The sequence below is a fragment of the Carcharodon carcharias genome, chromosome 10 (genome assembly GCF_017639515.1).
Source record: "Carcharodon carcharias isolate sCarCar2 chromosome 10, sCarCar2.pri, whole genome shotgun sequence".
Classification (NCBI taxonomy): Eukaryota; Metazoa; Chordata; class Chondrichthyes; order Lamniformes; family Lamnidae; genus Carcharodon; species Carcharodon carcharias.
The window spans coordinates 95,973,963-96,001,142 of NC_054476.1; the positions used below are offsets into that span (position 1 = coordinate 95,973,963).

At 45.9% G+C, this 27,180-nt stretch overlaps 1 protein-coding gene across 1 annotated transcript; it reads left to right on the forward strand.

Annotated features, from left to right (window-relative positions):
* Nucleotides 1–19,670: 19,670 nt before the first annotated feature.
* LOC121282854 (maestro heat-like repeat-containing protein family member 1) lies at nucleotides 19,671–24,545 on the forward strand. Its single transcript, XM_041196669.1, has one exon. It carries the CDS (start codon nucleotides 19,671–19,673, stop codon nucleotides 24,543–24,545), a length of 4,875 nt encoding a protein of 1,624 aa, XP_041052603.1.
* The last annotated feature ends 2,635 nt before the right edge of the window (nucleotides 24,546–27,180 follow it).

The following is a 27,180-nucleotide window of genomic DNA, read 5'->3' on the forward strand; positions in this document are numbered from 1 at the left end:
AACCAAAATCAGAGGTAGGCCAGAGCTAAAACCAGACCTAATACAGAGATAAAGCAGAGCTAAAACCGGACCAAATTCAGAGGTAGACCAGAGATAAAACCAGGATAATATCAGAGGTTGACCTGTGATAACACCAGGCCAAAATCAGGAATAGTCCTGAGCAGAAATCAGACCAAATTCAGAGATAGACCCGAGTTGGAAACAGAAACAGAGACAGTCCCGAGTTAAAGCCAGGCCAAAGTCAGAGATAGACTCGAGTTAAAGCCAGACCAAAAATCAGAGATACTCCTGAGCTAAAACAAGACCAAAACCAGAGATAGATCCGAGTTGGAAACAAAAACAGAGAAAATCCCGAGATAAAACCAGACGAAAATCAGAGATAGACCCAAGCCAGAACCAAAAACGAGAGATAGACCGTGGTAGAAACCAGGCCAAAATCAGAGATAGACTCGAGTTGGGAACAAAAACAGAGACAGTCCCGAGTTAAAGCTAGGCCAAAGTCAGAGATATACTCGAGCTAAAGCCAGACCAAAAATCAGAGATAGTCCTGAGCTAAAACCAGACCAAAACCAGGGATCCACCCGAGCTAAAATCACACCATATTCAGAGATAGGCCCGAGGTAAATCCAGACCGAATACAGAGATAGACACAAGCTAAAATTGGACCAAATTTAGACATAGCCCATAGCAAAAAACAGACCAAATTCAGAGATAGACCGTGGCAGGAACCAGGCCAAAATCAGAGATAGACCCAGGTTGGAAACAGAAACAGACAGTCCTGAGTTAAAGCCAAGCCTAAGTCAGAGATAGTCCTGAGCTAAAACCAGACCAAAACCAGAGATAGACCCGAGTTGGAAACAAAAACAGAGACAGTCCCGAGTTAAAGCCAAGCCAAAGTCAGAGATAATCCTGAGCTAAAACAAGACCAAAACCAGAGATAGACCCGAGTTGGAAACAAAAACAGAGACAGTGCCGTGTTAAAGCCAGACCAAAATCAGAGATAGACCCAAGCAAAAACCTGACCAAAATAAGAGATAAACCGGAGCTAAAACCAGACCAAAATCAGGGATACACCCGAGCTAAAATCACACCATATTCAGAGATAGGCCCGAGCTAAATCCAGTGGTAAACACAAGCTAAAATTGGACCAAATTCAGACATAGCACACAGCATAATCCAGACCAAATTCAGAGATAGACCGTGGCAGGAACCAGACCAAAATCAGAGATAGACCCGAGTTGGAAACAAAAACAGAGACAATCCCGAGATAAAACCAGACGAAAATCAGAGCTAGACCCAAGCCAGAACCAAAAACCAGAGATAGACCGTGGCAGGAACCAGGCCAAAATCAGAGATAGACCCGGGTTGGAAACAAGAACAGAGACAGTCCCGAGCGAAAGCCTGGCCAAAGTCAGAGATAGATCCGATCTAAAGCCTGACGAAAATCAGAGATAGACCCGAGATAAAACCAAAACAAAAAGAGGTCAACATGATCTAAAACCAGACCAAATTCAGAGACAGACCCGGCTAAAGCCAGACCAAAACCAGAGATAGACACGAGCTAAAACCACACCAAAATCAGAGATAGACCCGAGATAAAACCAGACCAAAATCTGAGATAGACCCGAGCTAAAACCAGACCAAAACCAGAGATAGATCCAAACTAAAACCACACCAAAATCAGAGGCAAACCAGAGCTAAAGCCAGACCAAAAGCAGAGGTAAACCCAAGGTAAAACAAGACCAAAATCAGAGAAGACCCGAGCTAAAGCCAGGGGCAGTATTTTCCAATTGGTGTGTTGGGGTGGCCCTCGCACGCCCATGCATAAAATGATGCGTGGTGACGTTGGGTGAGCTTCCCGACATCACTGCGCACCATCGTGATATTTCATTGGGTGGGCGTGCATTGATCTCTGATGCTCGCCTGCCATTAATTAACCGGCTACTTAAGGCCCTTGAGGTACCAACTGGCGGCGATTTTTCAGCGCCCGTACAATCTCCGGGGTCAGCACATGGGTGCAATGGGTAGGCAGGTAGAACACATTTGTATAAACCTCATCCACGGGCGGGATAAGAGGGCTTAGTGGGATTGCGAGTGTGCTTTGTCAAATGTTGATTTTTCGAAGTTACTGATACTTGCCTGTGTGATCTGCAATACTTCAAATCGCATACCAGCTGCTTGGTCTGGACTCACAACCTTCAGATCAGCACTCTGTAGTGAGGAATCTTTTTTGGGTCTGCACATTTCAGGAAGCCTTCCCTTAGCCTAGGAATGGGAGCTGAACTCTCCACTAGAGGCACCTCCTCTGAGGAGGAAGGGACGGCTAGAAGAGGAGGAGGCCAGGAGTGCACATTCAGCCTCCAAGTGAGCCACCTTTGGGAGGTCAGGCACAGGTACAAGGGGTGTAGGGCCAAAAGGTTGTCCAAGGTGGAAGAGGCCGCAGAAGATGCCACTATCCTGCTGCCAGTGTATACAGGTGGTGAAGCAGCTACCTCAATATATCTGAGGTGCAATGCCGAAGGAGGCTCCATTTCTCAAGGGAGACAGTGAACTATATCTGTCAGATAATTGGGCCTGAGATCTCCGCCAACTGTGTGGGTGGACATCCTATGCCAGTGGCTCTAAAGGTCACAGCTGCCCTATGCCTCTAGTGGGTGATCTTTGCAGTGTCTCCCAATCAGCTGTCCACACTTGTGTCAAGCAGGTTACAGACGCTCTGTTCAGGTGTGCATTGACCTTCATCCACTAACATCGGGACCAGGCAAGCCAGACACATCGAGCCAAAGGCTTCACGGCCATTGCTGGCTTCCCCCACATCCAGGGTGCAATAGACTGCACACATGTGGCCATCAAAGCGTCAGCAGGTGAGCCCAGTGCCTTCATCAACAGGAAGGGCTTCCATTCCACAAAGATAGTGTGTGATCACAGGATGCTGATTCTACAAGTCTGTACAAGGTATGCAGGCAGCTCCCACGTCGCCTACATCCTCAGACACTCCCAGGTGCCAGGGCTCTTCAGTGCTCCAGCCCAGCTGGAGTGACAAGGGCTATTCCCTCAGAAGGCGGCTCATGACGCCTCTCCGCCATTTAAGAACAGAAGCTGAGCAACAGTACAATAGGAGCCACGCCTCCACAAGTGCTGAGGTGGAGAGAGCCATTGGTCTTCTCAAGATGGGCTTCCAATGCCTGGACCACTCAGCACTCCAGTACCCCCCAGACTGTGTGTCGCTGATTGTGGTTACATGCTGCACTCTCCACAATCTTGCGCTGGAAAGGGGGAACGATGTGGATGATAAAGACATCGACAGAGTGACTGAGGCTGCATACAATGAGTCCAGCACTGAGTCCGAGGATGAACACGCACAGGGAAATGCTGAGGGGGTAGACGCTGACCCGGGCATACTCAAGGGAGGCAGGGACACTCAGGAGGCTTTAATCCAAAAAACCTTCAGCTAGCATACCACGTCTGGACCTCCAGGACAAGCCTGGGCTGTAGGCTGCATACTTGATACCTAAATGCAAAATCTGCCTGGTAGGAACATTAACTAAGGTCCTTGTTAATAAAGCTAAATGTCCCACAAATCACTCAGAACATTGTTGGAAACCATCCACCCACAGAAGAAAAGAGGCACCTCAGCCATGGTGACATGTCTGAATTTAATATTACAAGCAAAGAAACTGAATGAAATAAAATGACAAAAATGTTAAAAATCACACCAACTCAAAAAGACCTCATTGCAGGCCAACACAAAAGCACCAGTGAGAAACCCGTGGTGTGCCTAAGGTGCCTTGTGTTTACGTTTTTGGGTGCTACGTCTTGGTGCTGACCCCTTGCTGGGAGTGGCATCTGAGACAGCCTGCTGACTCTGCTGTCTTGTTGGTCTCAATGACCTTGGTGGTCGTCCTCTGGCCTGTGGAGCCTGTGCTGGCCCCACCTGGGAGGGAGCTGCCACTTCTACAGCTGGCATCTTCCCAGTCATCGCAGCCTCACCGGATGCAACGGTCACTGGCAGAGGGGTGGAGAGGCTGCCACCCTTATCCAGAGCGCCCTGAGAGGAGCCCGCAGAGATAATAGGCAGTTGCTGCACCGATGTGAGATTGCTTCGGACCTCCCTGATCACCGTGGATGGATAGGCACTGAGCTGGGAAATTTGGTGCCCAGACCATCTCCCACATCGGCAATGACCAGCTGAGGTCAATGCCGATGTGAGGGCTTGCTGGTCCGAGCGCATCCGCAGGAAGCCCTGATGGGACTCCTGGAGGAGCCTCTCCCTGAGAGTCACCACTCTGTCCATGGAGGACATAGGGCACTCGGCCATGAAGCTCATTGCCTCGGCGAGATTCCTCCACCACGGACACTAAGCCAAGCATAGCCTCATGTATCTCCACCAGATGTTCTCGCACACCCTGCCTCATTTCCTGCGCTTGCTGCTTCACGGACGACTCCAGGGGCACATCATCAGGCACCGACTGAGCATGTGCCTGGTCCCCTGCAGTCCTCTGACTGTTGGCGCCATGGGCACTCTCTGTCTCTGCCAGCTCCACCAGCGACTGTGAAGTGCCCTTACCGCTGTGCCCCGGGACACTAGCCGATGTTCTAATTCCCACCAAGGTACTAGTATCTGCGCTGGTGCCTGCCTGGCAGAGATGGTGTGACACTGGTGAGACTTCAGGGCCCTCACATGTGAGATGGGCCTCTGCTGCTCCTCCTCCTGGCCCTGCTCCGCTGATGCTGAAAGGAAGAACAAGGACATTGGATCAGTTAATGTGGGAACGATGGCAATGTGCATCCCTCCCCCCGGATCATTATGCGCTCATCCTTCCAAAAGCAATGGTCAAGCCATGCTGCAAACTTCAATTGCTGAACATTCAGCCCTGCCATGGCTGTTGGGAGAACAGTGGTGACCTCACTGCTGGACTAACATACCTGCCTGTGGCACCCCAGCCTCACTGACACCGGTGGACCTGGGCGTATGGCGCCTCTCCAAATCTAGAGCTTCCTGCTAGAAGTTGCTGAGAATCGCCAACTGTGCTGGGCCGCCGCCAATCCTCACCCGCTCAGCGGCATTATGTGCATTCTTCAACTGAAAAGGAGAGAAGAGCATTGATTAGTGCAACTTGTACCTGGACTCTCTTGCAGACAGCCCACCCCAACCAGAGTGGGACACTGCAAGTCTCCAGTGTCCCCTCACCCCGCTGCTGCCGAACACTCACACAAAGATGCGAGGCCTGTCCCCAACACCACCGCCACCACCCCCCAACCCCCCTGGGCCAAATGCTGCCTACATCACATTAAGCAGCACACGGTCTAACCTTCCATAGCAAGGAGGCACAAGCACGTGGAGTGCAGAGGACAGAAGATTGATCGGTACCAACAGCGCCTTGGTGCAGCTCCTCCAGGTTGTCCCCAAAACGGTAATGTGGGTCACAGTGTGCCACTTGCTGCAGGGGCAGAACCAATCTCTTCACCACCCTCTCAGGGTGACCTCAGCATGGGCAATATCTGCTGGCCCACCCAGCAAAGGACACATGCTGTCAATGATTGAATGCAGTCACTACACTCAGACTTGAGGGTGGGGGGCGGGGGGGGGGGGGGGGGGGGGGGGGTGGGGGGGGGGGGGGGGGCACCAGGGGTAAGCTAACCTGCTGGGTTAAGTAGCCAATGCCAACATGATACTCACTCTTCCTGAGTGCAACAGGTCATTGAAGTGCTTGCGACATTGGATCCAGGTGCACTGCACCACGTCGCAGGAGCTCACAACCTCCACCACCTCCTCTCAAGCACGTTTGGTCATGTAGGGGGGCCTCCTCCTCCCAGTCTGTGATAGGAAGGCCTCCCGCCATGCTGCCACCTCCTCAGGAGGGCAGCACGGCAATCATCTGAAAAACGAGGGGCACAGTGGCCCTCCTGCCCTGCCCTCCTGCCTGGCCTGCTCACCAGGAGCTCTCTGGGGAGCCCTTCCACTGGTCGTGATTTGAAAGTTTTGAATGGCTGCAGCAACTTTTTAAAACAGGCCGCCAGGTTGCCATTGGGCCTGGAGCCGACCGCCCAATCCCGCTATTCTCAGGAGCCGTGATTCACACTGGGCGGGCCTTAATTGGCCCGCCCGCGTAAAATGGTAATGCAGGCCCCATCGTGGGCAGCAATTGGGTTTCACCTGCCCGCGCCCGCTCCTGCTCCATCCACCCAACAGGCAGAAAATTCTGCCCCAAACCTAAATTAGGGAAAGACGCAAGCTAAAACCAGACCAAATTCAGAGATATACTCGGGCAAAAACTAAGCCAAAATTACAGATAGACCTGGGCTAGAACCAGATAAAATCAGAAACAGACCCGAGCTGGAACCATAAACCAGAGGCAGAGCCGAGATAAAACCAGACCAAAATCTGAGTTAGACCCGAGCTAAAGCTAGACCAAAACCAGAGACAGACCAGGGCTCGAACCAGGCAAAACTCGTGAATAGACCCAAGATAAAACTGGGCCAAAATCAGAGACAAACCCGAGCAAAAACCAAACCAAATTCAAAGGTAGACCCAGGCAGGAACAAGACCAAAATCAGAGATAAATCCAAGCTGGAACCAAAAACGAGAGACAGACCCAAGCTAAAACCAGACCAAAATCAGAGATACTCCCAAGATAAAAACAGACCAAAATCAGAGATTCATCCGAGCTAAAGTCAGGCCAAAATTAGGGGTAGACCAGAGCTAAAACCAGACCAAAATCAAAGATAGGCCGAGCTAAAGCCAGACCAAAGACAGAAATAGACTCAAGCTAAAACCAGACCAAAATCAGAGATAGACCGAGCTAAAACCATGCCAAAATAAGAGGTGAACCTGATCCAAAACCAGACCAAATTCACAGAATTACAGCATCACACAGTGTAGAAGAGGCCCTTAGGCCGATCGAGTTCTGTACTGACACGTGAGAAACACCTGACCTACCTACCGAATCCCATTTACCAGCATTTGGCCCATAGCGTTGAATGTTATTATGTGCCAAATGCTCATCCAGGTACTTTTTAAAGGATGTGAGGCAACCCGCCTCCACCACGCTCTTATAGAATATCTTGAGATTTTCCCTACTTTTACCAGCCAGAGCTTTCTCATATCCCCTCTTTGCTCTCCTAATTACTTTCTTAAGCTCCACCCTGCACTTTCTGTACTCCACTAATGCCTCTGCTGATTTGCTTCTCTTGTACCTGCTAAAATCCTCTCTGTTCCTTCTCATTGTACCCTGAATATCTCTGGTCATCCATGGTCCACTGGGCTTGTTACTCCTTCCTGTCACCCTAGAGGGAACATTTGAGCCTGTACCCTACCCATTTCCTTTTTGAACGCCGCCGCCCCCCCACCCCGCACCCCCCCACCCGCCCACCACCATCGCTCTTCTGTAGATTTCCCCACAAGTAGCTGTTCCCAGTCTACCTTGGCTAAATCCTGCCTTATTTTACTAAAATCCGCTCTCCCCCAGTCCAAAACATTTTTTTGCAACTTGTCTATTTCTTTGTCAATAGCAAGCTTAAATTGTACCATGTTGTGATCGCTATCACTAAAATGCTCCTCCACCACTACCTCAGCCGCCTGTCCGGCTTCATTCTCCAGAACTAGGTCCAGCAATGCACCGTCCCTCTACATATTGACCTAAAAAGTTCTCCTGTACACATTTCACGAAATCCACTCCATCCAAGCCCTTAACACTATGTCTATCCCAATTAATGTTGGGAAAGTTGAAATCACCTCATATAATTAACCTATTGCTATTGCTTTTATACACCTCCATGAATTGTGCACATATTTGCACCTCAATTTCCCACTGACTATCTGGGGGTCTATAATAAACACCTAACAATGTGGCTGCTCCTTTTTTATTCCTAAGCTGTACCCACAAAGCTTCATTTGATGCCCTCTCCAAGATATCATCTCTCCTTACTGCAGTAACTGACTCCTTAACTAATAATGCAATGCCTCCTCCTCTTTTACCCCTCCCCTGTCTCGCCTGAAGATTCTATATCCCAGAATGTTGAACTGTCAATCCTGTCCCTCCCTCAACTACATCTCTGTGATGGCTACTATATCACAATTCCACGTGTCAATCCTCACCCTTAACTCATCCAGTTAACCTGTAATACTCCTGGCATTAAAATAAAGGCCATCCAGCCTTGCCTTACTCCCTTGAAACTTAATGTAGCTGTACTCCCTCTGACTGGATTGTTTTATTTTATTATGATGTGTCCCTATTCTGCTAACATTCTGTGTCTCCTCCCCTGCCAAATTGGTTTAAGCTCCTCCCAACAGCACTAGCAAACCCACCCGCAAGTATGTTAGTCCCGCTCTGGTTCAGATGTAGACCGTCCCGCTTGTACAGGTCCCACCTTCCCCAGAAGCGGTCCCAGTGATCCAGGAATCTAAAACCTTCCCTCCTGCACCAACTCTTAAGCCACGTATTCATCTGCGCTATTCTCCTATTTCTGTGCTTGCTAGCATGTGGCACTAGGAGTAATCCAATGATTACAACCCGAGAGGTCCTGCTTTTTAGTCTACTCCCTAACTCCCTGAATTCTTGATGCAAGACCTCATCCCTCTTTCTACCTATGTCATTGATACCAACATGTACCATGACCTCTGCCTTATCACCCACCCCGTCAGTGCCCTCATCAGCCTCCAAAATGGAATACCGATTTGTGAGCAGGACCCCAGGGAACTCCTGAACTACCTGCTTGTTTCTCTTGGACTGCCTGGTGGTCACCCATTCCTTTCTTTCCTCAAGTTCCTTCAGCTGTCATGTGACCACCTCTCTAAACGTGCTATCCTACAATGCTCTCAGACTCGCGGATGCTCCACAGTGTCCCCAGCCGCTGTTCCAGCTCTGAGAGCTGAGTTTCCAGGAGCTGCAGCTGGACACACTTCCTGCACACATGCAGGTCCCGGGCACTAGAAATGTTCCCGGCTTCCCACATGGAGCACGGGGAGTACACCACAGCTTTGAGCTCTCCTGCAATGATCTATCCCTCTAAATTAAACCTTTTAAATCAATTACTTTAGGGCCCTTCTTTCCTGATCCTCATTACTACAGAATATACAAACTATAAACCACAAAAAGACCTTAAACTATAAGCAATACCCGACCTCACCCAATACTTACCAGCCATTCCTCTCTATTGTAGCCTCTACTGTTGCAGCAGGGCAAGACCACTCTCTGAAGATTTAAGAAGTTGGATAGCAAAGATAAAATGCAAAGAGCATCTCTTCCCCTCTGCACCGAATTCCCATTGTGCACCAAATTGCCAATACCCACACTCGATCTGGCTGTGTCTCACTCAGGATGAGGTCTCTCCCCTGCTCATGTGCAAGCACACTGATAGTGTGCTTCCAGTAATCCCTTTCTTTCAGAGATAGGCACAAGCTTTAACCAGGACAAAATCAGAGATAGACACAAGCTAAAACCAGTGTTGGAACCAAAAACCAGAGACAGAGCTGAGATCAAACCAGACCAAAATCAGGGATAGACCCAAGCTAAATCACAGCAAAATCACTGATAGGCTTGAGTTGGAACCAGATAAAATCAGAGACAAAACCTAGCTGCAACCAAAAACCAGACAGGGAGGTAAAACCACACCAAAATCACAGATAGTCCTGGGTTGGAAACAAGAACAGAGACAGACACGAGATAAAAACAGACCGAAATCAGAGATAGACCCAAACTGGAAACAAAAATCAGAGAGAGACATGAGCAAAAGCCAGAACAAAATCAGAGATAGATCCGAGCTAAACCCAAACCAACATCACAGATAGAACTGGGCTAGAACCAGATAAAATCAGAAACAGACCCGAGCTGGAACCAAAAACCAGAGATAGAGCCAACATTAAACCAGATCAAAATCTGAGTTAGACCCAAGATAAAGCCAGACCAAAACAGTGACAGATCAGGGCCGGAACCAGGCCAAACTCAGAGATAGACACATGATAAAACTAGGCAAAAATCAGACACAGACCTAAGGTAAAACCAGAGATAGACCTGAAATAAAACCACATCAAAACCAGAGATAGACCTGAGATAAACCAGACCAAAATCAGAAATAGACCAGAGATAAAACCAGGCCAAATTCAGAGATCAACCCGGGCAGGAACCAGGCCAAGATCAAAGATAGACCCGGGTTGGAAACAAAAACAGAGACAAGCCCGAGATAACAGCAGACCAAAATCAGAGATAGGCCCAAGCTAGATCCAAAAACAAGAAACAGACCCAAGATAAAACCAGACCAAATTCAGAGATAGTCCGGATCTAAAACCAGACCTAAATTAGGGACAGATACAAGCTAAAACCAGACATAATTCAGATATAGACATGAGCTAAAACCAGGACAAAATCAGAGATAGATGCAAGCTGAAACCAGTGCTGGAACAAAAAACTGGAGACAGAGCCGAGATAAAGCCAGGCTAAAATCAGAGATAGAAGTGGGCTGGAACCAGGCCAAAATCAGAGAATGACAAACGCTGCGACTAAAAACCAGAGACAGGAATGAGATCAAACCAGAACAAATTCAGACAGGCCCGTGCTAAAGTCAGATCAAAATCAGAGATACAGCCGAGCTAAAACTAGTCCAAAGTCAGAGATAGTCCTGAGCTAAAATCAGAGATCGATCCGAGCTAAAGTCAGGCCAAACTCAAGGATAGAACGGAGCTAAAACCAGACTAAATTCAGGGATAGGAACCCGGGCAGGAACCAGAACAAAATGAGAGATAGACCTGGGTTGGAAACAAAAGGAGAGACAGACCTGATATAAAATCAGACCAAAAGCAGAGATAGGCCCGAGCTGGATCCAAAAACCAGAGACAGACCCAAGCAAAGGCCAGACCAAAATCAGAGATAGTCCTGAGCTAACACCAGAACAAAATCAGAGACAGGCCCGAGCTAAAGCCAGGCCAAATTCAGAGTCAGGCCCGAGCTAAAGCCAGGCCAAAATCAGAGGAAGACCCGAGCTAAAGTCAGATCAAATTCAGAGATGTACCTGAGCTAAGACTAGACCTAAATTTGGGACAGAAGCAATCAAACACAAGACCAAAATCAGAGATAAACACGAGCTAAAGCCAGGTGAAAATCAGAGATAGAGCCAGGCTAAAACCAGGCCCAAATCACAGATAGACTTGGGCTAGAATCAGATAAAATCAGAAACAGACCTGAGCTGGAACCAAAAACCAGAGGCAGAGCTGAGATAAAACCAGATCAAAATCAGAGTTAAAATTGAGCTGAAGCCAGACCAAAACCAGAGACAGGCCAAGGCTGGAACCAGGACAAACTCAGAAATAGCCACAAGATAAAACGAGGCAAAAATCAGAGACAGATCCAATCTAAAACCATACCAAAACCAGAGATAGACCCGAGATAAAACAAGACCAAAATCAGAGATAGGCACAAGATAAAACCAGAACAAAACCAGAGATAGACCTGAGATAAAACCAGGCCAAAATCAGAAATCAGCCTGAGCTAAAACCAGATCAAATTCAGAGATAGGCCCGGGTTGGAAACAAAAACAGAGACAGACCCGAGCTAAAACCAGACCAAAATCAGAGTTAGTCCCAAGCTAAAACCAGACCAAAATCAGAGATCGATCCGAGCTAAAGTCAGGCCAAAATCAGGGATAGACCCAAGCAAAAACCAGACAAAAATTAGAGATAGGCCTGATCTAAAATCAGACCAATTTCAGAGATAGCCATGAGCTTAAACCAGGACAAAATCAGAGATAGACACAGGCTAAAACCAGTGTTGAAACCAAAAATCAGAGACAGAGCTGAGATCAAACCAGACCAAAATCAGAGATAGACCCAGGCTAAAACCACACCAAAATCACAGATAGACCTGGGCTGGAACCAGACAAAATCAGAGACAGACCCGAGCTGGAACCAAAAACCAGAGAGAGAGCCGAGAAAAAACCAGACCAAAATCAGAGATAGGCCCAAGCTAAAACCAGACCAAAATCAGAGACAGACCCAAGATGAAAATAGACTAAAATCAGAGGTACTCCTGAGCTACCACCAGACAAAATTCAGAGATAGACCCTGGCTGGAACCAGACCAACGTCAGAGGTAGACCAGAGATAAAACCAGACCAAAATCAGACATAGGCCCAAGATAAAACCAGACCAAAACCAGAGATAGACCTGAGATAAAACCAGACCAAAATCAGAAATAGACCCGAGATAAAACCAGGCCAAAATCAGAGGTAGGCCTGTGTTGAAAACAAAAACAGATACAGACCCAAACAAAAGCCAGGACAAAACCACAGGTAGACCCAAGTTAAAGCCAGGCCAAAATCAGAGATGGACCAGGGCTAAAACCAAACCAAAATAAGAGATAGACCTTAGCTAAAACCAGACCAAATTCAGAGATATACTTGATCTAAACCAGACCTAAATTTGGGACAGAAGCAATCAAAAACAGGGCCAAAATCAGAGATAGATGTGAGCTAAAGCCAGGCCAAAATCACAGATAGAACTGGGCTAGAACCAGATAAAATCAGGAACAGACCTGAGCTGGAACCAAAAACCAGAGACAGAGCTGAGATAAAGCCATACCAAAATCAGAGATAGACCAGGGCTGGAACCAGGCCAAAATCAGAAATAGACCCAAGATAAAACCAGGCAAGAATCAGAGACAGACCCGAGCTAAAACCAGACCAAAACCAGAGATAGTCCCCAGCTAAAACCAGACCAAAATCAGAGATAGACCTGTGCTGGAACCAAGGACCAGGGGCAGATATAGAAACCATAGAAATTAGGAGCAGGAGTAGACCATTTGGCCCTTCGAGCCTATTCCACCATTCATTATGATCATGGCTGATCATCCAACTCAACAGACTGCTCCCGCTTTCTCCCCATATCTTTGATCCTTTTCGTCCCAAGCGCTATATCCAACTCCTTCTTGAAAACATACAATGTTTTGGCCTCAACTGCTTTCTGTGGTAGCGAATTCCACAGGCTCACCACTCTCTGGGTGAAGAAATTTTTCCTCACCTCAGTCCTAAATGGTCCACCTGTAGCCTCAGACTGTGACCTCTGGTTCTGGACTCCCCACCATCGGAAACATCCATCCTGCATCCACTTTGTCTAGTCCTTTTAGAATTTTATTGGTTTCTATGAGATCTCCCCTCATTCTTCTGAACTCCAGTGAATATAATCCTAACCGAATCAATCTCTCCTCATATGTCAGTCCCGCCATCCCAGGAATCAGTCTGGTAAACCTTCGCTGCACTCCCTCTAAAGCAAGAACAACCTTCCTCAGATTAAGAGACCAAAACTGCACACAATATTTCAGGTGTGGACTCACCGAGGCCTTGTGTAATTGTAGCAAGACATCCCTGCTCCTGTACTCGAATCCTCTGGTTATGAAGGCCAACATACCATTTGCCTTCTTCACCGCCTGCTGCACCTGCATGCTTACCTTCAGGGACTGGTGTATGAGGTCACCCAGGACTCGTTGTACGTTTCTCCCTCTCAATTTATAGCCATTCAGATAATAATGTGCCTTCCTGTTTTTGCTACCAGAATGGATAACCTCACATTTATCCATATTATCCTGCATCTGCCATGCATTTGCCCACTCACTCAGATTGTCCAAATCACTCTGAAGCATCTCTGCACCTTCCTCACAGCTCACCCTCCCGCCCAGCCTTGTGTCATCTGCAAATTTGGAGATATTAAATTTAGTTCCCTCATCTAAATCAATAATATGAGATAAAACCAAACCAAAATCAGAGATAGACTGGATAAAACCAGGCCAAAATCAGAGATAGGCCCGGGCTAAAACCAGGTCAAAATCAGAGATAAGCATGGGCTGGAACAAACATAAGAATCAGAGATAGGCCCGGGCTGGAATCAAAAACCAGAGACATTCCCAAGATAAAATCAGACCAAAAACAGAGATAGCCCTGGGCTGGAACTAGGCCAGGATAAAAGACAGACTCAAGGTAAATTCAGACAAAAACCCAGATAGTCCAGAACTAAAAACAGACCAAAGTCAAAGATAGACATAGGCTGGAACCAAAAACCATAGACAGACCCAAGATAAAACCAGGCCAATTTCAGACACAGGCACAAGCAAAAACCAGGTCAAAACAAGAGACAGACTCGAGCTAAAACCAGACCTAAATCAGAGATAGAACAGGCTGGAACCAGGCCAGAATCAGAGATGGACCCGCGCTGGAACCAAAAACCATAGACAGGCCTGAGATAAAACCAGACCAAACTCAGAGATAGGCCCGAGATAAAACCGAACCAAAATCAGAGATAAACCTGAGCTAAAACTGAACCAAAGTCAGAGATAGGCCCGAGATAAAACCAGATCAAACTCAGAGATACACCCAAGATAAAACCAGACCAAATTCAGAGGTACACCCGAGATAAAACATGACCAAAATCAGTGTTAGACCCGAGATAAAACCAGACCAAAATCATATAGATTTTTTGGGAAAATGTCTCGCCATTGTTCCCATATTACAACAATGACCACTTTTGACATCAGAAAGGTGCTATTGGAAAGCTCTTTATTTCTCCTTTCTCTCTTTCTTTTATTCCCCCATTTCCATCAGATGAGGAATCCACTCTTGGTCCAATGAGGAATATAGAAGATTGCGCCAGGATCGACACCATTGACTTCTTTGAACGAGGTATGGAACTACTGATGAATCTAAAAACAAATATAAAAATACCTGGAAAAACTCAGCAGGTCTGACAGCATCTGTGGAGAGGAACACAGTTAACGTTTCGAGTCCGTATGACTCTTCAACAGAACTAAGGAAAAATAGAAAAGAGGTGAAATATATAATCTGGTTGGGAAGGGGGGATTGTGGACAGGTAGAGCTGGATAGAGGGCCAGTGATAGGTGGAGATAGCCAAAAGATGTCATAGACAAAAGGATAAAGAGGTGTTGAAGGTGGTGATATTGTCTAAGAAATGTGCTAAAAGGTGACGTTAAGGGTAGAAAGCAGAATAAGCAAGGTACAGATAGCCCTAGTGGGGGTGGGGCGGGGAGGAAGGGATCGAAATAGGCTAAAAGGTAGAGATTAAACAATGGATGGAAATACATTTAAAAATAATGGAGTAGGTGGAAAAAAAGGGGATTGGAAAGGGGGGTGGGGACCAGGCACATAATAAAACCAAGATATGAAGTAAATTGCAAAATATTCTCTTTTGATTCCCTGGGCACTCTACAAATTTATTATGGTTATCTGTTCAGGTGCAAACACACCCTACTCCACCCCCACTAGGGCTATCTGTACCTGAAGGGTAATGAGGACTCGAAACATCAACTCTTTTCTTCTCCGCCAATGCTGCCAGACCTGCTGAGTTTTTCCAGGTAATTCTGTTTTTGTTTTGGATTTCCAGCATCCGCAGTTTTTTGTTTTCATGGCTGAATTTTTACTTGCTTGATCCGTCGGGAGTTGCACTTCACAGAAATGTAATCAGAGAAAAATGATTACTGATACAAAGAAGGTGATATTAGAGGGGTGGAAAAGGTTTGGCCAAAGAGCTGAGCTTTGAGAAAGGTCTGTAAAGAAAAACAGGGGTGAAGAAATGGAGAAGAAATGACGGGGCAATAAAGTGGGAGATGCACAAGAGGAAAAACATGGAACGGCGCAAAGTGCTGAGTGGGTTTCTGGGCTGGAGGAGATTACATTGATAAGGAGAGGTAAGACTGTGGAAGGATTGAACCTGAGTAGGAGAAATTTAAAATTGAGGCATTGCCAGACTGGGAGTTAATGTAGGTCAGTGAGCCCAGGGATAGTGGGTGAATGGGACAAGGTTCAGCTAAGGAGATAAGCAGGAAGATTTTAGATAAGTTGATGTCTATAGAGATAAAAACAAAAAAACTGCGGATGATGGAAATCCAAAACAAAAACAGAATTACCTGGAAAAACTCAGCAGGTCTGGCAGCATCGGCGGAGAAGAAAAGAGTTGACGTTTCGAGTCCTCATGACCCTTCGACAGAACTTGCGTTCGAGTCCAAGAAAGAGTTGAAATATAAGCTGGTTTAAGGTGTGTGTGTGGGGGGCGGAGAGATAGAGAGACAAAGAGGTAGGGGGGGGGGTGTGGTTGTAGGGACAAACAAGCAGTGATAGAAGCAGATCATCAAAAGATGTCAACGACAATAGTACAATAGAACACATAGGTGTTAAAATTAAAATTGGTGATATTATCTAAACGAATGTGCTAATTAAGAATGGATGGTAGGGCACTCAAGGTATAGCTCTAGTGGGGTTTTTTTTTATTTATATAATGGAAATAGGTGGGAAAAGGAAAATCTTTATAATTTATTGGAAAAAAAAGGGAAGGGGGAAACAGAAAGGGGGTGGGGATGGGGGAGGGAGCTTACGACCTAAAGTTGTTGAATTCAATATTCAGTCCGGAAGGCTGTAAAGTCCCTAGTCGGAAGATGAGGTGTTGTTCCTCCAGTGTGCGTTGGGCTTCACTGGAACAATGCAGCAAGCCAAGGACAGACATGTGGGCAAGAGAGCAGGGTGGAGTGTTGAAATGGCAAGCGACAGGAAGGTTTGGGTCATTCTTGCGGACAGACCGCAGGTGTTCTGCAAAGCGGTCGCCCAGTTTACGTTTGGTCTCTCCAATGTAGAGGAGACCACATTGGGAGCAACGAATGCAGTAGACTAAGTTGGGGGAAATGCAAGTGAAATGCTGCTTCACTTGAAAGGAGTGTTTGGGTCCTTGGACGATGAGGAGAGAGGAAGTGAAGGGGCAGGTGTTGCATCTTTTGCGTGGGCATGGGTAGTTCCCTGGCCCCAACCGCTTCCTCTTCACCATGGACGTCCAATCCCTCTACACCTCCATCCCCCACCAGGATGGTCTGAGGGCCCTTAGCTTCTTCCTCGAACAGAGGCCCGAACAATCCCCATCCACCACTACTCTCCTCCGTCTGGCTGAACTTGTTCTCACACTGAACAACTTCTCCTTCAACTCCTCTCACTTCCTCCAAATAAAAGGTGTGGCTATGGGTACCTGCATGGGCCCCAGCTATGCCTGTCTCTTTATGGGGTATGTGGAACATTCCTTGTTGCAGTCCTACTCCGGCCCCCTTCCACAACTCTTTCTCCGGTACATCGATGATTACTTCGGTGCCGCTTCATGCTCTCGTCAGGACTTGGAAAAATTTATTAATTTTGCTTCCAATCTCCACCCCTCCATCATTTTCACGTGGTCCATCTCTGACACTTCCCTTCCCTTCCTTGACCTCTCTGTCTCAATCTCTGGTGATAGACTGTCCACCAATATCCATTACAAACCCACCGACTCCCACAGCTATCTCGACTACAGCTCCTCACACCCCGCTTCCTGTAAGGACTCCATCCCATTCTCTCAGTTCCTTCGCCTCCGTCGCATCTGTTCCGATGATGCTACATTCAAAAACAGTTCCTCTGACATGTCCTCCTTCTTCCTTAACCGAGGTTTTCCACCCACGGTCGTTGACAGGGCCCTCAACCGTGTCCGGCCCATCTCCCGCGCATCCGCCCTCACGCCTTCTCCTCCCTCCCAGAAACATGATAGGGTCCCCCTTGTCCTCACTTATCACCCCACCAGCCTCCGCATTCAAAGGATCATCCTCCACCATTTCCGCCAACTCCAGCATGATGCCACCACCAAACGCATCTTCCCTTCACCCCCCCTTATCGGCATTCCGTAGGGATCGCTCCCTCCGGGACACCCTGGTCCACTCCTCCATCACCCCCTACTCCTCAACCCCCTCCTATGGCACAACCCCATGCCCACGCAAAAGATGCAACACCTGCCCCTTCACTTCCTCTCTCCTCACCGTCCAAGAACCCAAACACTCCTTTCAAGTGAAGCAGCATTTCACTTGCATTTCCCCCAACTTAGTCTACTGCATTCGTTGCTCCCAATGTGGTCTCCTCTACATTGGAGAGACCAAACGTAAACTGGGCGACCGCTTTGCAGAACACCTGCGGTCTGTCCGCAAGAATGACCCAAACCTCCCTGTCGCTTGCCATTTCAACACTCCACCCTGCTCTCTTGCCCACATGTCTGTCCTTGGCTTGCTGCATGGTTCCAGTGAAGCCCAACACAAACTGGAGGAACAACACCTCATCTTCCGACTAGGGACTTTACAGCCTTCCGGACTGAATATTGAATTCAACAACTTTAGGTCGTAAGCTCCCTCCCCCATCCCCACCCCCTTTCTGTTTCCCCCTTCCCTTTTTTTTCCAATAAATTATAAAGATTTTCCTTTTCCCACCTATTTCCATTATATAAATAAAAAAAAACCCACTAGAGCTATTCCTTGAGTGCCCTACCATCCATTCTTAATTAGCACATTCGTTTAGATAATATCACTAACTTTAATTTTAACACATATGTGTTCTATTGTACTATTGTCGTTGACATCTTTTGATGATCTGCTTCTATCACTGCTTGTTTGTCCCTACAACCACACCCCCCCCCTCCACCTCTTTGTCTCTCTATCTCTCCGCCCCCCACACACACACCTTAAACCAGCTTATATTTCAACTCTATCTTGGACTCGAACGCAAGTTCTGTCGAAGGGTCATGAGGACTCGAAACGTCAACTCTTTTCTTCTCCGCCGATGCTGCCAGACCTGCTGAGTTTTTCCAGGTAATTCTGTTTTTGTTTTGGATGTCTATAGAGGTTGGAATGCTAAACGCAGTGAGGAGATTGTCAAACCTAGAGGTAATTAAGGCATGGGTGGTTTTAGAAACAATAATCAGGGCAAATATCAACAGGAACTCAGAGAGGTTTCAGTGAATAAAGGAGAGCCAGCATGGACATGTAAAAGGCAGGACTGAATTAAATTTTTTGATGAAGTAACAGAGAGAATTGTTGAAGGGAATGTAGTGGATGTTGTCCATATGGATTTTAAGAAAACATTTGACAAGGTACCACATAAATATCAGCCCTGCAATACCATTTCTATATAATTTGGTGTCAGTGCTTTGAAAGCCTGCGGTACTGTAGGTTGATATTAGGAAACACTTGCTCAATCCAGCTGCCAAGGGTTGCAGTTGTTGCCTTGTCACTATGGTCTGTACCTCTGGTCTGTGTCTTAACTCGAGCCCCCATCCATATTAAACTGGGCAAACGACCCAGCATCAACATCGTAACTAAAGGGTTATCTTATTCATGTGACTTCACAATGAAAACCATAACAACACAGAGGCAGGAGAGATGGGCAAAATACAGCAAAGTAGGACCAAATGTGCATTTATATTTGAGAAAGTGAAAGGAAGAGAGCTTGAAAAGGAGTGTGTTTATCGTATTCATTCAAATCTGGAAGGACACTGGAGAGCGGATTGAAAACACTGTGCAACACTGGACCAACATCAATTATTAGAGAGAAAGAACAGTAAAGGAGGAAACAGGCCATCATCCAATCGGACATTTCATTGAGAGTGGATGAAGAAAGGTAATCTTTAATCTTTCACAGAAACTAATTGATCAATTAAATCCTTCAGATTGGAGAGCAGTGATTAGAACACAGAGCAAAAATCAGAACCAATCTGCTAAGAACATATCAGAGAGCTCAGGGCTTTCATTCTGAAAGGACACATTCTTTAGTGAGAGGGCACTTTTTGTAAATACTGAACTTAGCAATTTTAGCTTTCTAGTCTCAGAATGTGGAAAGATTCCTAAAATGTACAGCAGTGTGGAATTATTCTCAGTTGCTCTGGTGAAGATGGCTGCAGAGGAAGATGAAAGTTGTCATCAGAAAATATCAGACACCCTCCACACATTGGGGTGTCATCACCCAGAAGCAGTGTTAAAGGGCTGCCATGACTATCTGTCCCAACGCACCATGGTGACAGTTCCACAGGGGGTTGTAATATTGGAAAGCATGACGAAGATTATCAAGGACACCATTGATCAAATCAGCACAGCACTAGCACAGAAAGTTATTTCTTTGGCTACACTGTGGATGACGACATTAACAGGAACACAAACTGACAGCCAGGAAGCTGCATGCAATCTCCTAGTGGCCATGAGCTTCAGATTTATTAATGAAGTTGTCCAGTTGACGATGGAGAATTTTAAACAAGGGCACCTTCCCCATGTGTACATGGTGAAGACCTTGAGCAAAATGTCGACACAAAACGTGTATGGCATGGTCCCTTTTCTCAAATCTATCATGGAAACCATGATCCCAGTTCTTATTGGAGTTAAAGAGGATGAGTTGAAGTCTCTTTTTGCCTCAGCAATGGGTAGCTTTAGCAAAAGCATCCTGAACTATCTGGGGAATAAGGAGAAAGTCCCAGACCCTACAGTGACTAGAAAGACTTTCTCTACTGAGATTAACATCGTCTATAGTCTGTTGTTCAAATTGTGGCTAGAAAAAGAACATTCCGAGTTGAACATCCCAACAGTGGAAGCTCTAGGCTATGTCAGCTCCCTGCTACCCAAGGACAGACTAGAGGAAGAGTTGCCCAAGTTAATCCGAGGACTCCTGTCTCTTTCCAAGAAACATGGGGGGTATTATTCAATCACAGAGTGTCTGCGCCGGGTACTGGAAATTGCCACTGAGATGAAATGTTTCAACCTGAAAGCACAAGTGGACAATGTGCTTAACAATCTCCACCAGCAGATTTGTCTTTCAGTGGACTTTATTAACCAACTTGCCATGAAGAACCACATTGAGATCCTTCGCTGTTTCACAGTTCTGACTCCAGTTTACGCAGATGCATTGGTTGACTTCCTCTCAACTAAGTTAGAGAATGCTGACCAACAAGCAAGAGTAGGAACTCTCAGTGTCTTGAGACACCTCATCAGCTCAGTCTCCTCACACTTAGAGAGGAAGAAGGCTCAGATTGTTGCTGCAGTAAAACCAGTTCTTCTAGACAAGGGCAGCAATCAGGAAAAGAAGATAATTGCCCAGGTAATATGTGCCATGGCCCAGCAAGGTTACCTTGAGCCAGAAGGAGGAAAGGTAATGGTGGAATTTCTCATCCGACAGTGCGCTGCACCCATTCATTCAGGGTGCCTGGTATCATCTGATCAACATCCTGATCAGGTTACTGATGAAGATGTAGTTACAGTATGTGAAACAGTGATGTTTATGATCACAAATACAATGAAGATGGAGGATATTCTCTGGCCATTCTTATTAGAGTGTGTCACAATGAGCCAGTACACTAAAGCTTTAACAACAATCTGCAATTGTTTAACACAGCTAGGGAAAAGGAAATTGCAAGCTGGCAATGAAAGCTTTTCACTTCCTTACAAAGAAGAAACCAATCTCCCTAAAGCCCAGGCACTGTTGGCCCGACTCCTCATTATGTCCTGTTGCCCGTATCAGGGAGGAGGCCGAGGAGCGGCTGCACTGAGGCTATTGCAAGTCCTGAGCTTCAATATCCACCCAGCAGCAGTGACAGGGTGGGGAGAGGAACTTCCGTCATTAACTGATCATTTATTGGGGAATTCAGAGGAGTCTCTGTCCCAACAAGAATGGGAGAAGAAACTGTTGTTGCTCTTGTCCAGAACTCTGAATCACATTGACGACGAGGAATGGACAGGTAAACTGAGTGATGAAATGTGTAAACAGATCCACACCAATCATCACTGCTCACAAGAGAAAGGCTTTCTTTATAAATCTCTCGGGACAGTGCTCCATCATGTCCCCAGTAAGAACATAAAGCAAGAGCTTCATCAAATGTTACTGAATGTACAACACAGCGAGAGTGCGGAAAGAGAGGGAGCAGCCGCTGCCATTGGTTTCTGTGCTATGACCCACTTTGATGATACCCTCAGTATCCTAGGGGAGTTTGCTAATTCCAACAGCTCAAAGAACACAAATAATTTCTTCAATATTCTGAGGGATAAGCCTGATGTGGATCTGGATAAAGTTAGGAGTACACTGGTTCTGTGCTATGGGAACATGGCCCTCTATTCATCTGAGGAACTCGTTCTATCCAGAATCGAAAGCCATATTTTGCCAGCTGTGGTTAACCAATTTATTACAAGGGTGCAGGGGATAAAGGCTGAATCCAAAGATCTTACACTAAAGCTCAGCCTAATAAAGACTGTGACTCTGATAGCCAGATCCCTACAGTCAATCCACCAGAGAGTTCCCTTCAACTTCAGTGGGAAAAGGCAGCTTTTGATATACATGCAGGAACTTCTTGAGGCTGAGCCACCAGAGCTCCTGCTGAGCCCTGTACGACAGTTAGCCATGTCAGCCTGCATGTGTCTCGTACAACTACACACTGACTCAAACCAGGATAACATCTCACAATTAATTCAAACCTGTCTAGCTAGTACTTTCAACTTGGTCCCTTCAGAACTGGACAAGGCCAATGACACAAATAATAACACCAAAGAGGTATCTACACTTTATAAAAAAACCATGACTGCCCTGCAGGAGCTTCTGAAGCAAATATTACTTCAGGACCTGTCCCCTGAAGGTCTTCAGGCCATATTCAAGCAGGTAGAAGAGTGGATCATGTCAACAAAGGACTATGAACGAGAGAGAGCCATGGACACTACCTTAAAGCTGCTGAAATGTTACTTGGAGACACTTGATGTTAAAAATGCAGTGCCATTAAATAACATGGGGACTCTGATTGGACGATTGATGCCACGCTGTGTAGATCCATCACCATCCATTGGGCAGTTGGCCATGGACAGTTTGTACATTATTATGTCCATTCAGTTCTCATATGAAGGCACCAATCTGAATCAGCATAAAGAGCAGCTAGATGTTCTGAAAGCAGTCAGAGAAGACTTTGTCAGCACTGACAGTTCAGTCCTCTTTCAAACATGCAGTCAAATCACTGAGGTCATTTCTAACTGTTTGCCCCATGACCAGCTGGGTAATCTGCTCTTTGCAGTCTTTAAAGGACTGACCGATCAACATCCCAACTGTTCCAGTGCAGCTGCTGTCCTTCTGAAAACCATCATTAAAAGACGTGGCAGTGAACTTCGGGACCAGGTCTCTGAGATACTTAACCTGCTGAGAGTTCAGTTACAGTCAGTTCCATCAGATGCCGTGAGATTTTCTGTTCTACGTAGTATTGCTATTCTAACCTTACACAACACACCAACAGTTGTGTCTTGTCTGCTCACTTTCCCTGTTCCTTTGGATGAGTATGTCAGTGATATATGGAGAACACTAGCAGAAGAGACAGAATGTTCCATGAACACAGTGAGGGAGCTGCTGAATATACTGAACAAACAGTTACCAGCTGGGGAAAGGAAAACCTATCCCATCACTGAGAACCTGAATCAATATTCAACTCTTGAATCCCTGGCTGCTGTGTGTGCTCTGTATGAGATGATAACCACACCTGAGACAAGAGAGACTCTCATCAAATTATTCCCCCAATTATTCAGCACCCTGCTCATCCATCACAGCTCCTCCATCAATGTTCGTCTGCCCAAGGTTTTTGTTCCTCATCATGAATCGAAACAGAGAGATTTCTCGGCTGAACCTCAATCATTGAGCAGCAGAGATGTGTGTGTGAACTGTGTAGAGATGTTAATGGAACTGCTGAATATGTCAAACAATAAACAAGTGGTACATTTCATGGTGGAAAGTGGAGGTTGGAATCAGATGATGGACCTACGCAAGTCGCACAGAGGGGTTATTCTGCTGGCTAAAGCAATGGTCCGATATGCCAGCCCTAGTCTGACAGGGATTGTTGTGCAACTCTCAGCTCTCATCCTTACAGTAGAAGAATGTCAGAAAGTCACTGTGGCTGCCTTCTTTGGAGAACTTTTAAAGTCTCCATTGGCCTTACAGCTTCAGCTGACTGATACTCTGATGAACAGACTGCTTCGATGTCTGTTTAATTCTTCTTCAGTTGTCCAGTTTCTGTGTGTTCGGGGCCTGAGCAATGTTACAACTGGAGCTCCTCACAGAATAGAAAAATATTCACGGCCAGTGCTTTGTGCAATGACTAGTCTGATGGAAACCAGGGAGAATGACAACGAGCTGCTAATGTTTGAGGTATTGTTATGCCTCTCAAAGCATTTGGATCAGCTGAGACCAAATACTATCAGACCCTTTGTCCTGAAAATCATCAGTGGGATCCAACCATTCTTTGAAGCTAAGTGTGAGAAGGTGCGGGCTGAAGCATTTAGCGTGTTGGGGAGCTTAGCCAAGTGTGGATGTAGAGATCCCAGGACCTATTTTTACCGACAAATCCATTCACACCTGGTTTGTTTATTGCTGCACCTGGGTGGAAACAGCAAAGAAGTGTCTAGATCTTGTAACTCAACACTTGGTTTGGTCATTCCCCTTATTGTTTCAGCTGAGACATCCTCAGAGATTGAGAAGCATTTAGGGGAGATTACCCTGAACTACACAGAATGCCTGAGGGACATTTCAAAACAATTGATTAAAGATTTCCCTGATAGGGTCCACTCATATGTTACAGACTGTATATCCTTCTTCAACAACCCTCAAGTGCAAATCCGAGCAAATGCAATTGCCCTTTCAGCTTTCTTTCTCCAAAGTCCAGAAGAATGTTCAAAACCTGCCCAGAGGGTCAGATGGTGGAAAAAATATAAATACTAAAGCAGAGATTGACCATTTGTCTGAATTCAACACAGCCCCTGATCCTCGACCTCCTCTTCAACCTTGATCCTCCTCAACCTCCTTCCCTTCAACACAGGCCCTGAACTACCTAGACCTTCTCTTCAACACAGGCCCTGATCCTCCTTAACCTACTCTTCAATACAAGTCCTGACCCTCCTCGCCCTTCTCTTGAACACAGGGCCTGATCCTTCTTGACCTCCTCTTCTCCAACACAGGCCCTGATCATCCTCCAGCTTCTCCACTACTTTGCAATAAATTGTTGATTGTTTCTGAATTATGTTATGTAATTTTCTTCATTATAAATTAACTGAAATCCTGTTGTTCCATTATAATCATTGGTTGAACTTCAAACTGTGCAGTGCTAAATTCTGATGAAGAGACAAATTCTATCCCTCAGTCTATGGAATTCTTCACAGGATCAGGAGGCTATTTTATCTACGGAAACAGCTCCCATTCTTTAGCTCACTGAGTATCTTGGAACAAATTCATTGCACACACTACTGCCTGGACAGAACCTGACGCTGTCTTGGTGATTGGGACAACACCGTTCTTTCTGTCCTGGTATTGTATGGATTTATTTTCCCAGCTGCCCTATCATGATGCTGGACAGATGCTTCTGTTGTTCGCACTGAGTGAGTCTTGGTACAATATGGTGTACTGGGGCATCAACATGGTCTAGTCATAGCCTAGAGTGCAGATTTAAACCCTGGCAAGGCCTCACTCCAGAAAATGCAGGAGGCCTGCACCTACAGACCTGGTCAAAATGCCCAGTATAGGTCTAATCCATCATGCCCCACCTTGCCCCAGCAAATGGGATGGCTTACAGTTTCAATTCTGCTCACCTGAACTGATACTGCTACTGAAGTAGAGCCAGAGCCAAAATGTCCAGGGGCTGAAGATCGGGGTAAAAAAATTAATGCCTAAAATTATTTTACTCATACAATTAGTTAAATATTTAAATTATTAATCAATTCTTCAGCAATGTCTGGTGTTGCAGCCAAAAGAACATGGTGGTAGGTTATTGGGGAAAGAAACACAGCTTCCAAGAGAAGAGAACACAAAAACAGAATTCCTGGAAAAACTCAGCAGGTCTGGCAGCATCGGCGGAGAAGAAAAGAGTTGACGTTTCGAGTCCTCATGACCCTTCAGCAGAATTCTGTTTTTGTTTTGGATTTCCAGCATCCGCAGTTTTTTGTTTTTATCTAAGAGAACACAAAACCTAACTGAGGGGAACACAGATTTCAAAAGGGCGGCACACTGCTTCCAATAGAAGGGGAAATCCCCCTCAAAGAGCACAGTGTAAAGTGGGTTTTCTGTGCTAACTCTCAACAAAATGTTGTTGGTCCAGCAATAATAGCCTCTGTTCAAATTCAGGCAAAGGTTTTTAACAGTAAGCTTTAGTAAACATTGACTCATAACACTATTAGTTTAATATACACTTTCTACAGTATCACATTAAATGGTGACCAATTAATACAACCTATTTATCTTTCCACAAAGTCTCATTCACTTTGATTAGATTTGTAGAGGGTGAACTTGGATAAGAGCTGAAAACTGATGCAGATTTTGTGATGCACGATTATCTCATGCAGGTCCATAGTCTTGCAGACTACATGTTAAATTTGTGCTCCCTGCTTCTTTAAATGATTTCTGCATACAGCCAGCACTACCTGCATTGTTCATTGGCTGCATACATCAACAGGAGGTTCAATAACATGAGTGTTTAGTGCTACTTAAAGGCAGCCTGCACCTCTTAAAGGGGAGGTACATTGTGACTAACAAATCAGAGTTTTTCTCAAAACTGAATCTCACATCCACAACTCTCAACTTGCACATACACGCCGGAATCATTTAAAGGAGCAAGATGCACAAATAACATGCCATGCTGTGCAAATGTGTAGGTTAATCACGCATTGTGATACCTGTGCCAGTTTTCAGCTCCTAGCCAAGATCTCCCACAATGTGTCTGATCAACTTGAATGAGAATTTATGCAAAAAACAAACAGGTTGCATTAACTGGTCACCACTCAATACTATTCAATTAGGATATAACATAAGAGATAGGAGCAGGAGTAATTCTGTTTTTGTTTTGGAGACCATACAAACCTGCCCTGCCATGCAATAAATCTTGGCAGACCTTCAATCTCAACTCAACTTTCCTGCCCAATCCCTTTATTCCTGATTCCATTAGAGTCCAAAGACTCAATCTCAGACTTGAATGTATTCAATGACTGAGCATCCAAAACCCTCTAGGGTCAACAACTCTCTGAATAAAGAAATTTCTCCTCATGTGAGTCCTAAGTGGCCAACTCTTTGTTGTGATTCTATTTCCCATAATTAAACTCTCCAGCCTGAAGAAACAGCATCTACTCTGTCAAGCCCTCTCAGTTTCTTATGTGTTTCAATGAGATCACCTCTTATTCTTCTAAACTCCAGAGCCTTATAGTGCCATTCTGTTCAACCTCTTCTCATGGGAAAACCCTTCCATCCTAGGAATCAATCTAGTGAACTTTTGTTGCTCCCTTCATAAGGCAAGTATATTGTTCCTTAGATACAGAGGTCAAAACTGCACTCTAGGTACAATTACAATTGTAGTAAGACTTTTTACCTTTTT